Source organism: Equus caballus, chromosome 22 (assembly GCF_041296265.1).
Source record: "Equus caballus isolate H_3958 breed thoroughbred chromosome 22, TB-T2T, whole genome shotgun sequence".
Classification (NCBI taxonomy): Eukaryota; Metazoa; Chordata; class Mammalia; order Perissodactyla; family Equidae; genus Equus; species Equus caballus.
Window position 1 is genome coordinate 20540017 of NC_091705.1, and position 11624 is coordinate 20551640.

General features: G+C 54.4%; 2 protein-coding genes across 2 annotated transcripts; one reads left to right on the forward strand and one right to left on the reverse strand.

The window, feature by feature from the left end:
- Positions 1-2027, forward strand: AVP (arginine vasopressin). The gene is given in 5 exon segments (NM_001434704.1): positions 1-151; positions 1483-1486; positions 1489-1504; positions 1506-1684; positions 1858-2027. Coding segments are annotated over 5 exon segments (489 nt in total). The 5' UTR covers positions 1-31.
- A 7503-nt stretch (positions 2028-9530) lies between these two features.
- OXT (oxytocin/neurophysin I prepropeptide) lies at positions 9531-10567 on the reverse strand. Its single transcript, XM_023625933.2, has 3 exons — positions 10319-10567; positions 9802-10003; positions 9531-9687 (listed from the first exon to the last, which is right to left on the reverse strand). Exons 1-3 carry the CDS (start codon positions 10436-10438, stop codon positions 9632-9634), a joined length of 378 nt encoding a protein of 125 aa, XP_023481701.1. The 5' UTR covers positions 10439-10567; the 3' UTR covers positions 9531-9631.
- Positions 10568-11624: the final 1057 nt, after the last annotated feature.

Here is an 11624-nt window from a genome sequence, read left to right on the forward strand (position 1 = left end):
AGCATCGCTCACTGTGCCCACCTGCGCCAGGATGCCTGACACCATGCTGCCCGCCTGCTTTCTCGGCCTGCTGGCCTTTACCTCCGCTTGCTACTTCCAGAACTGCCCAAGGGGTGGCAAGAGGGCCATGTCCGACCTGGAGCTGAGACAGGTACAACCACAGCCATCTGAGGGCTGCCGGGAAGGGGCCGAGTCCCAGGGCCAGTACCACAGTGCAAGGGCTAGGCAAGGGCGATGTCGTGGGAGAGGCAGGCTTTAGGGGAGTGCCCAGCAGAAGGAGAGAGGCTTGGCATGGCCAGGCAGAGGGGACCAGGCTGCCAGCAGGCTAGGGTGTGCGGCAGGGCTTCCTGGAACCATCCTCATCTAGACAAGGGGTGCAGGAAACAGACGTTTCCCCAGTAACTGGGCTTGGGCCTAGGTGAGGAGAACTGGGCAGCAAAGCCTCCTCTGCGCCCATGGGTGCCTATCATCCAGGACTGGCTGGAGCAGCAGAGGATCTGTCCACCCTGGCGTTCGGGGCCTTCTGCATCCAGCTCCCAGCCTCTCCTAGCCACTGGCTTCCCCGTCCCCAGACAGAAGCAGGCCATTTCTCTGAGCTTGCTTGAGTGGGAGGTGTCACCCAAGCACCCTGTAAGAAAGTTCTGCTGGGTACCTTGCCCAATTCTCTCGTGCTGCATGTCCAGGCGATTTCCTTTTATTCTATTTTCAGCAGAGCTGAAGGAAATCCAGTTACCATGTTCAATTCTTTCCAGGTTACAGGCGGCTCAACTTTGAGCTAGTGAACAAGCTAGGGTGTGTAGGGGGGCAGCACCCACCTTCCCTCTGCTTGGCACCTTTGGGAGCCTGAGTCCCCCCTGGTGCCTCATGACCCCCTCTAGGGCTCAGGCCTCTGCCACTCACGTGGTTAGTCCACAGGCAGGTAAGTAGAGGTCAGGGTTCCAGTGAGGCCCATCAGCTGGGGGGCGGGGGTGGAGGGCAAGGCTGGAGAAGGGACAGGAAATGGGAGGAAGGGCCTGGATGTGTCGGGGCAGGCGGGGGCCCGCCTCACCCCCACCCGCCTTCCCGCGCCACGCGGTGGGGAGGGAGGTGCTAGAGATCCAGCTTGAGCCAAGGGGCAGGGGAGAAAGGTCTAGATTAGGGGGTGGGTGGTGGGCAGCCGAGAGAGGAGGAAGGTCTCCCCCATGCTGCAGCCCATGCGAAACCCCGCCCTCAACGGAGCGGGAGGATGCTGAAGGCTGTCACCGAGAGCCGGTCCTCAGTCACCTGAAAACAAAGGGAGTTTAGATTTTGACCCCCCTCCTTTGACCGTTCTGGGGCCAGAACAGCGCCAGAGCGACCCCGAACCTCCGGGGCTCCTCTGCCGGCCCTCGCCGCCCAGAGGGGCCCGGACTCCCCGCCCGCCTCACCCTCCTGCCTCGCGGGTCCCCCGACGGAGCCCGGCTCGCCGCCCCGGCTGCCGGCTCACCCCTGCCCTCCCGCCAGTGCCTCCCCTGCGGCCCCGGGGGCAAAGGGCGCTGCTTCGGGCCCAGCATCTGCTGCGGGGACGAGCTGGGCTGCTTCGTGGGCACGGCCGAGGCGCTGCGCTGCCAGGAGGAGAACTACCTGCCGTCGCCCTGCCAGTCGGGCCAGAAGCCTTGCGGGAGCGGGGGCCGCTGCGCCGCCGCCGGCATCTGCTGCAACGACGGTGCGCGCGCGGCGGGGTGGCCTGGGTCCGGCCCAGGGCGGGCGGGGTGGCACCGGGACCCGGTGGGGCGGGCGGGGCGGGCCGATCTGGGTCTGGTCCCGGTGCGGGCAGTGCAGGCACCCGAGGTGCGCCCCCAGCCGCCCGCGCCGCCGCTCAGACTGTGCCTCCTGCAGAGAGCTGCGTGACAGAGCCCGAGTGCCGGGAGGGCGCCGGCCTCCCCCGCCGCGCCCGCGCCAGCGACCGGAGCAACGCCACCCAGCTGGACGGCCCGACCGGGGCCCTGCTGCTGCGGCTGGTGCAGCTGGCCGGGGCGCCCGAGCCCGGCGAGCCCGGCGTCTACTGAGCCCCCGCCGCCCCGCCCGCCCTCGCAACACGAAAAATAAACCTTCTAAAATGCACTGGCTGGTGTCTGTCTCCGTCTCGTCTCTCGGGGTGGGGATGGGAGCGGGGCGGGGGGCGTGGTGGTGGGAAGATGGATCGCGGACACCGCAGCCCCCGCCCCAGCCAGTCCCCAGATCCTGTAGGGGAAGAGATCTTGGGCCCGCAGAGTTCTAGACAAAACTAAGGACCGGGCGACCTGGAGGGGTGAGGAGAGACAGGAACAGGACGAGACTGGCCGTGGAGGAGCTGGGTTCGGGGATCCTCTGGCAGAGGGATAGAAGTAAAGGCAGAGAAGGAGAAAGACACGTGTGAACAAGATAGCAAGAGAGACAGAAATAGTAGAACGATGGAGAGAGAGAGACATCGAGAGTGATGGAGAGAAGAGAGAGAGAAAGGCAGAAGGGAACGACAGCCAAGGGGTGACCAGGAGTTCCTGTCCCCATTTACATCCCAGGAGACTGAGGCACAAAGAGCTTCATGGACCCACCCAGGTCCCCAGATTCCCAGTCCACTGTCTATTTCATCCAAGGCTGTGCTTTGCGCTGGGGAGTGCGGAGGGGGGGTGGGGGGGCGGGGGGGGGCCGCGGGGGGGGGGGCGCGGGGTCGGGGAGGCAACATCACCCCCGAGCCAGCAGAGAGAGGGCCAGGTGCAGTCTGTCCAGGAGGAAACTGAACTCCCCCCACTGGGGCCCCTCAGCCAGTGTGGGAGACTGAGAACCTAGCTACATGTTTTCGTCGTTCCCCCCACCCCCTTCCAGCTACATAAACCACACACACACTGAGACAAACATGGACCATGGACAAGAGAATAATTGTTAGGGATGTGCTCTGTGATTCTTGACCACAGTCACAGATCCAGACCGTGAGATACTCAATCAGAAGCACAGACACACCCAGAGAAACACAGAGATGACAGACACGATGACGGGCAGGCATATGTACACACTCGCACGTGCGCACTCACATTAGGACCTTCCATCCTTTGACACATGCAGCTTCAGGGCAGATATCCGCTGGCATTTGGCCATTGCTCTTCTCTGTCCTTTGTCCCCTCCATCTCATCCTCCCCTTTATCCCCTTTCCGGGGCACTCCCCTCTCTTGCCCCGCCCCCCCAGCTCCTTGGCCCTCTCTTGCTTCTCTCTTTGTCACCCTGCCTCCCTCTCCTGCCTCTTCTGCCCCCTCACCCCTCCATTACCTCTCATCCTCTCTCTGCCCGCTCTGTTCTCTGCATCCTCTACTTGGGATTTATTGCTCCAGGACTTGATGCCACACGGGGCTACATCTCCTCTGGAATCCTCTGCTGATTTGGAGGCCAGAAGGGAGCACAGGCAGAGAGGAGTCACCTTGAGCCCTGACCCCAACACCCCGTCTTGGGGCAGAGCCTCCTGACTCAGTCTCAGTTAGCCCTGGCCGGGGTCCAGGTGCCAAGCCAAGATCAGGCTGTCTTCTGTCTTAGAGCTCCGCTTTGCTCTCACCCCTGACCCAGGTCAGTGTCCAGCATGAGTAAGTCTAGCATGTGTGTGTGTGTGTGTGTTTGTGTAGGAGCCCTGCAGGCTTCTATCCCTGCCGTGGCCTCCTGCCTCTGCCCCACTGCGGCCCACTCAGGGCCAGTCCCCAGGTCCGGGAAGGGCTGGAACAGGACCAGACCTAAGGGGAATTTAGTACCCCTTCTAGATGGAGGGAGGTGGGAAGGGCAGCTGGTTTTTAAAAGATGGATCACAGAGCTAAATGTAAAATCTAAAACTATAAAACATCTTGAGGAAAATACAGGAGAAATTCTTTATGACCTCGAGATAGGCAAAGATTTTTTAGCTCCAACACCAAAAGCAAAAGCCATAAAAGAAGAAATTTGATACATTTGGAATTCATCAAAATTAAGAACTTCTGCTCTTTAAAGGACAATATCAAGAGAATGAAATGCAAGCCACAGACTGGGAGAAAAGATTTACTACCACATGACGTATAAAGGACTTATATCCGGAATATATAAAGACCTCCCCAAACTCAATAATAATACAACCCAACTTTTAAAATGGGCAAAAGATTGAAGCAAATACTTCACCAAATAAGATGTATAGATGGCAAATAAACACATGTAAAGGTGTTCAACATCATTAATCATTAGGAAAATGCAAATTAAAACCACAGTGATATATCCATTACAAGGGCTTTTTTAAAAAAAAAAAAAACAAGAGAGAGCTGATCATATCAGCTGCTGACAAGGATGTGGAGCAATTGGAACTCTCAGCTATTGTTGGTGAGGATGCAAGATCAGTCAACCACTCTGAAAAACAGTCTCATAGTTTCTCATAAAGTTAACCTTAAAATTACCATTTCACTCAGCAACCCCATTAATATAATAGGTAGTTACCAAGTGAAATGAATATCTACATTCGCACAAAAACCTGCGTGTGGATGTTCACAGTGGCTCTATTCGTGATCACCAAAGCTTTATATGTTTTAAACAGATTGAACTATGATCCGTTTTGAGTTAGTTTTTGTAGAGAGCGCCAGCTACGGCTCGACGTTCGTGTTTTGCATCTGGACATCCATTTGTCCCGGCACTGTTTGTTGAAATGACTATTCTTTCGCCACTCAATCGTCTCCATAACTTTCTCGAAATCTTTGAGCTATCTGCATGTGAGTCCATTTCTGGCCTCTAATCTGCTCCATTGATCTGCAGATCCATCCTTTCTCCAGCCCCACCCTGTCTCGAACACGGTAGCTTTATAGAAAGTCTGGAAATCAGCTCGAGTGACTCTTCCGACTCTGTTCTTTCTCAGAATTGGTTTGGCTATTTTAGCTCCTTTGCCCTTTCATACCAATTTTAGAATCAACGTAATGATTTCTACAGAAAAAAAATCCTCTGAGAGTTTGATGGGAATTGCATAGTAATAGAATTGTACTGGGGGGCTTTGGGACAAAGAAGGAAAAAAAAAAAGATTAGCAACAGATGTTAGCCCAGGGCCAATCTTTAAAAAAATAAATAAAAATAAATAAAGAAATCTGCTAGCAAGTGGGCTTCACAAAGCTGAGTAACAAGTTAGGGATCTTTACAAGTTAGAAATGTTCACCGTCCCAGGCACCAAGGGCTTCACAGCACTTTCCCCTTAAGCTTCTGCATTAGCCTGTGCTTCCTGGGGTGGCAGGCGGATCCCAAGAGGAATCAGAGAGGAAGGGGTGGGGTTGTGCACACTCCTTTCCTCGCAGACCCCCCATCAGATCAGCTGCTTCTTTCTCCCCAGGGAGGAGTATTAGCTCAAGGAAACCCCTCTACATGGAAAGAAATATCAGCACCTCTGCCCCATGGACAATCATCATTTATGATGCTGGAAAAAGTTTTGGTATAATTCCACACCATTCCAGATTTAAAAACTACACCAACCTTAGTAGGTATGGAAGATAAGCGAACTTGCTTACCCCTACAGAAAACAGAAAATGCTGCCCTTCAAACTTGTTCTGGAGGGCCTCACTCATACAGTGTGACATAAAAATAAATCATAGCAATAAATGTTTGATGGGGGTCGGCTCCATGGCCGAGAGGTTAAGTTCACGCACTCCGCTTTGGCGGCCCAGGATTTCCCTGGTTTGGATCCTAGGCGCAGACACGGCACCGCTCGTCAGGCCATGCTGAGGCAGCATCCCACATGCCACAGCCAGAAGGACCCACAACTAAAATATACAACTATGTACTGGGGAGATTTGGGGAGAAAAAGCAGGAGGAAAAAAAAGGAGATTCACAACAGTTGTTAGCTCAGGTGCCAATCTTAAAAAAAAACAAATAATAAGTGTTGGATGATGCAGTTGAAGTTTATAGTTTTTAGACAGGAGAGCTCTGTCCTAAAGCTTCCCATAGCTGCAAAGAGCTCATCTCCGACGTTGCCCACAGTACCCAGGTATGCACACATACGCGTTTTTATCTTACAAATTAGTATCATTTCATAATCCATATGTACTAATTTGTGCATTTTTTAGCAAAGTAAATTTGAAGCATCTTTTCATATCAGAAGAATTACTTCTACCACAATCTTTTTGTTTTTTAGCTTTATTATGAGAAAGTTCAAATATACAAAAAAGTAGAACCAATAGACAAAGACCCCTCGGGTACCCCACCCCTTTAGCTTCATTATCAACATGGGGTCACTTATTTCTTTTCTACCCCCACCCCTGTGAACACTGCATTGTGCATCTCAAAAGAGAGGGACTCTTCTTAAAAATATGACCACAGATTGTCATCACACACACACACGCACACACACACACACACACGCACGCACACAAACCCCAATCGCAAATTCAACAGTATATTATCATCATGAGATATTCAGGCACTGTTCGAATTTCCCCAAACATTTCATGAATACATTTTTTGCAATTCATTGACATCTGAGTCTGTCTTTTTTTAAGGCACAAAAGAGAATGTGGATCCTCATGGCCTTCTACTGTCTTATATTCCTGAACTTCTTGCAGGGAATAGCTTCCCAACTCTTTCTATTGTAATCCTTACAAGCAGGTGTCATCATCAGATGACTTTTTTGTGTCTATATCACCTAGTGTAGCCTTGCTTGTTTAGTTATATATTAAAATAATGTTATTTTTAATAAATTACTTTCCTTTTGTCTACTTTATATCCCTGCTAGGACTAATTATATATTTTTGAAATTGTGTGTAGGTAGGCATATTATCTAGGAATTTCACTTCCTGATAATAAAGTGAATTCACAAAGTACTAATTACACAAAGGGGGAGTTGGGAACCACCGCCCTGGACAAGCCCCAGGCACTTTGCGGGTCTGAAGGGGACATTCCAACGAGGACCAAGGCCCCTGGGAGCGAGCAACAGAGAAGAGAGAAGAATGACAAGGAGCTCCATCTGGCCACTGAACGATGTCACTTGGCATGCGTTTCCTCAGCAACTCTCCCAGCTCCTCCCCAGCTCGTCCGTGGGACCCAGGATGATGTCAGCTCTGGAACATCCCTAAGAAAAGAAGTATTAATTGGACCCTGTGTTTTTGAAGCTAGAAAAGAAAACACTGCCGGCCTTTGGATCCCAGGGAAAGAATGGGACAGTGGGCAGATGCTAGAGGCCATGGGGGGACTCTGCACTCTCTCCCAAGGGTGGGGAAAGCTGGGCTGACACCCCTCTGCTCTGTGTTAGCCACTGGGGTTTGGAGGGTATGCAGGGCACTCAGGGCAGAGAGGGCGGTCCCAGGGGAGATCCTGGGCTTCCTGCTGACGTGGCAGGTGGACAAGCTTGGAAAAGCACAAACTGTAACCACATCTCTGGTGGAGGAGTATAGTTCCCACTGGTCACTTCCCCTTTCTGTCTGTGGTTTCTGAGGGACCACAGAACCTTGACGACTTTCCTCAGATACTCATGTGTATGTATCACATACTTCACCACAGCTGACTGAACAGGACCCACTTTGACTCATCTCTCATCCCTTCAGTGACTAACGCCCCCTCCACCCCTCCCTCGCCAAATAGGAGGCCGGAGGAGGGACCTGCTGGGACAGGCCCAGCAGGAGCCCCAGTCTAAGATGTTGGCCACTGGGCTTTCAAAAGCCTCATCTCTATTCTCTGCATACTTCTCAGCAATCATAATCTTTTTTTCATTTTAAAAAACTTTTATTCAAGTATAATATAATACAATAGTCAACAAATCACATTTGCATAGTTTGATGAATTTTCATAGATGGAACACACCTGTTTTATCAGCTCTCAGGCCAAGAAATATGACCTGCACCCCAGAAGCCCCCTCCCAACCCTTCCAGTCACTGCCCCACCCAAGACCTCTAGCGCCATGGCTTAGTTCTGCCTGTTTTTGTAATTTATATAAAGAGGCTTACAGACCTCTTTAGTATACTATCTCTCTCCACTCTGTCTGTGGAACCCACACACTGCTCGGTGTTGGGTGGGGTGGGAGGCAGCTGAGCGCATTCCGGTTGCTCTGTAGTCCTTCTGATTCGGCCTCAACACAGGGTTGACATAAGGGAAGCCATATTGTAGAAAAGAAGGCATACTCTGACTTTGAATGACCTCTGACTAACACAGCTGGATACGCACCCTCCAGGAGACACACATGCTTTATGGATTTATGGCCCCTGCTTACAGATATACCTCTCAGCTGCGATAAGATAACTTTTTTAACTTCCCTAGGAATGTGATAACCCCTGGACAGAGATTCTATACTGGTATCCATCATCGATGACAATTGAAAGATCTGATGTGGCGACTCCCAGTCTGGGTCAACACCCCTGACCCCCTCCCCTATAGCCCACTAGCCTGTATAACTGCTCAAGATTCTGTACCCCTTTAAGACGGTTCTTTAGGATGCTAGTCCACCATCTTCTGATCCGCTAGCTCATCACTTAATAAAATGCCCTTTCTCTGCCACCATCTTGCCTCTTGACAGACTGGCTTTTGTCTTGTGGTGAGCAGATCGTGCCCTTTGCATGGTAACACTCCAGGGGGTGAGAAAGCCACAGAAATAACATTTTAAAATTACTAACAGATAGTGATGCTCCTGTTTTATTTGGAGCGGGAGTGTGGCCATGGGCCTTCTGAAATTGCCTGCCCACAGCAGGGGTAAGAGCACGGGTGGGTGTTCTGGAGAAGGATCAGGCTTTTATTGACTCCCAAAACTGTCTTTGATCCAGGAATAGGTGAGAAGAGTAGGTTGAGGGAGTCTCTCTGTTTGTTCCTGTCCTTTGTGTTCTGTGGTCATTTCTGTGGCTGGGGGCTCTCAGGAGTCCCTGCCCTGCAGGTCCCCAATGCTGCCACATTCCTTTACTGCACAGGCAGGAGCAGGGCTGCTGTGTTCACTCCAGCACTGGGGACCCAGGACCTCCTTGGCAGGACAATGAGCAACAGGCATGGGTGGTGCTGGTCCTCAAGCCATCCTCCCCAGCTTGGCCACCTCTTCTGAGACACCAACTGTCGCCTGTGGCCTGTCTGAGAGTCTGGAACCCGGAAACATGCAGGCCTTCAGCTGCCCCAGCCAAGCTCCAGTCCCCTCGGCCAGCTCTCCGTGACTCAAGCCTCCTTCCCGACATCAGGAAGTCATTCACTCTCCACTGACCACTTGCCTTTCCTCTGTTTCCCTGTCAGACCCTTAGCTCTGTCGCTTTGGACCTTTGAAAGTTCCTCTCAAGCGCAGCCTGCTGTAGGCCCCCAGCTCTCTTGGGAGTCAGCAGGGGGCTGTTTCCATCTCCCTTGGAGTCCGCCCTGTGGTCCCCCTCCTTCCTCCACCCCGTAGAAGATCGCTGTCGAGAGAACAGCGCGCCCTCCCTCCCCGGGGCAGCAGAACCCAACGCCGCTCCCCTTGGCTCCGAATTCCTGCTCAGAACTCTTGAGAGGGAGCCGGGACGCAGGGCTAGCCGGGCGCGATCTTCTACCGTCCCTCCCCCACCGACGCCCACCCCATACCCTCCCCTCCCAGCTGTGACACTTAGACGCGAGTCGAGTTGGAGAGGGAAAAATCTGCTTTATTTTATTTTCATTATTTCTGGAGGTGGCTATGGAGGGGACGAAGGGTGCCCTCCGACAGGGTCCGGGGCCGATCGGCTCAGCGCTGGGAGAAGGCGGCCTCGTGGTCGCAGGAGGGATCGGCGAGGCAGCCGTCTGGAAGGAGACGCCGGGTCAGGGGCCGCCCCGGCCCGCCCCGGCCCCGGTCCCCCGGCCCCCAGGCCCCCGCCCCGGCCCCGCGCCCCCGACCTCGCCCCGGCGCCGGCTCACCCGGGCTGCAGCAGATGCCGGCGGCGGCGCAGCGGCCCCCGCTCCCGCAAGGCTTCTGGCCCGACTGGCAGGGCGACGGCAGGTAGTTCTCCTCCTGGCAGCGCAGCGCCTCGGCCGTGCCCACGAAGCAGCCCAGCTCGTCCCCGCAGCAGATGCTGGGCCCGAAGCAGCGCCCTTTGCCCCCGGGGCCGCAGGGGAGGCACTGGCGGGAGGGCAGGGGTGAGCCGGCAGCCGGGGCGGCGAGCCGGGCTCCGTCGGGGGACCCGCGAGGCAGGAGGGTGAGGCGGGCGGGGAGTCCGGGCCCCTCTGGGCGGCGAGGGCCGGCAGAGGAGCCCCGGAGGTTCGGGGTCGCTCTGGCGCTGTTCTGGCCCCAGAACGGTCAAAGGAGGGGGGTCAAAGTCTCCCACATTCCTTCGTTCCCAGTCGGGTCTGGCGCGGGGAAGGGAGTGGCCGGGGCGACCCTGGGCTGCGGGTCCCTGCGCCCCCGGCGCGGGGGGACCAGGGCTGGGGCGCTCACCTTGCGCACGTCGAGGTCCAGCGCGGCCCTCTTGCCGCCCAGGGGGCAGTTCTGGATGTAGCAGGCGGAGGTCAGCGCCAGGAGGCCGAGCAGGCAGCAGGCGAGGCTGGGGCCGGCCATGGTGCGGGTGCGCTGGGTCCGGGTCGGTGGCTGCGGCCGGCTCCTCGCCCGGCCTTTTTATGCCTGGGGGCCGCGCGGGCGGAGCGCTGGCTAAGAGGGTCGCCGCATGACTGGTCACAGCGGGTCGCTGCGGGTCAGGTCCTGGGCGCCCTCATTTGTAGGGGCCAGACCCGGCCAGGTCAAGGTCACTGCGTCAGCTAAGGGCTAATGGACCGGGCGCCGATATTGAATGCTGCGCGGGGGGAACGTAGCCGGTGCGGTGGCCTGGGCCGCTAGGGTGGGACAGGGAGTATGGGGCCTGGGGGCAGTGTGGCTCAATCAAGTACTATGTAGCCCATTCCCAGTAGCTGGGAGTGAGGGGAAAACGGTGGGCACTCCCCCTCCAGGCCAGAAGAGGCTCTGGCAGGACTTTCCATCTCTGGGCCTCTTGGGGCACCACATTGCATCCTCGTCCCCTCTGTCAGGAAGGTCTCCTCTTTCTGAACCTAAATTTCATGAAACCCACCCCTCACCCCCACTCCCCACACCAACACCCACTTCCCCGCACCTGGAACTCAGATGCTTAAGAGCTTTGTTTTCTCTAACCCCTAACTGAAATTCAGCTTTCCTTCAGTTATGAGGCAGGCAACAAACCACAGTGGAATTTGCAATACCTGTGGCTTTGTCACAAATCGAAATGACAGACGTCCTCCTATCACATTACAGCTATTGCAAATGTCTCTAAACCCTGTTTAGGCTCGTCATCACTTTGAAATTACGGCCTTTATTGGCCCTGCCACTAGATCTTGTTATCTAATGCTTTAAATAAAGAAGCACATTTGTGACTATATCAAAAACGTCTTTCAACATTTTGATACTTGAATATAAATACAATTGGTTTCTTTTGTAATCCCATGTCTTTTGTTTTATGCATTTAGAAAGAGTGTTTTTTTTTTTTGCGTTTTAATATAACTCAAAATGAAAATAATTAAAAATGAAAGAAAGACAGACTGCCTCGGTGGAAGGGGTGCTGGTCCGTTTCACAGACAGGGAGATGCTCAGCACGGATCCTCCTTGGAGAAGGGATTTGCCACCCAGGTGCTGGGAGTGTGGTCAGCCGACGGCCTTCAGCTGGAAGTAGCCCACCCAGAGCCTGCCTCAGCTGCTACAGCCGTCTGGCCCAAGCCACACCCTTCCCTGGTGGCCG

Bases quoted from the DNA above. Each gene is read 5' to 3' on its own strand.
- OXT (XM_023625933.2), bottom strand. From the start codon at position 10,438: ATGGCCGGCCCCAGCCTCGCCTGCTGCCTGCTCGGCCTCCTGGCGCTG. The intron at 10,004-10,318 runs GTGAGCGCCCCA...CCCTCCCGCCAG, and splicing joins TGGACCTCGACGTGCGCAAG to TGCCTCCCCTGCGGCCCCGG. The intron at 9,688-9,801 runs GTGAGCCGGCGC...GTCTCCTTCCAG, and splicing joins CGGCATCTGCTGCAGCCCGG to ACGGCTGCCTCGCCGATCCC.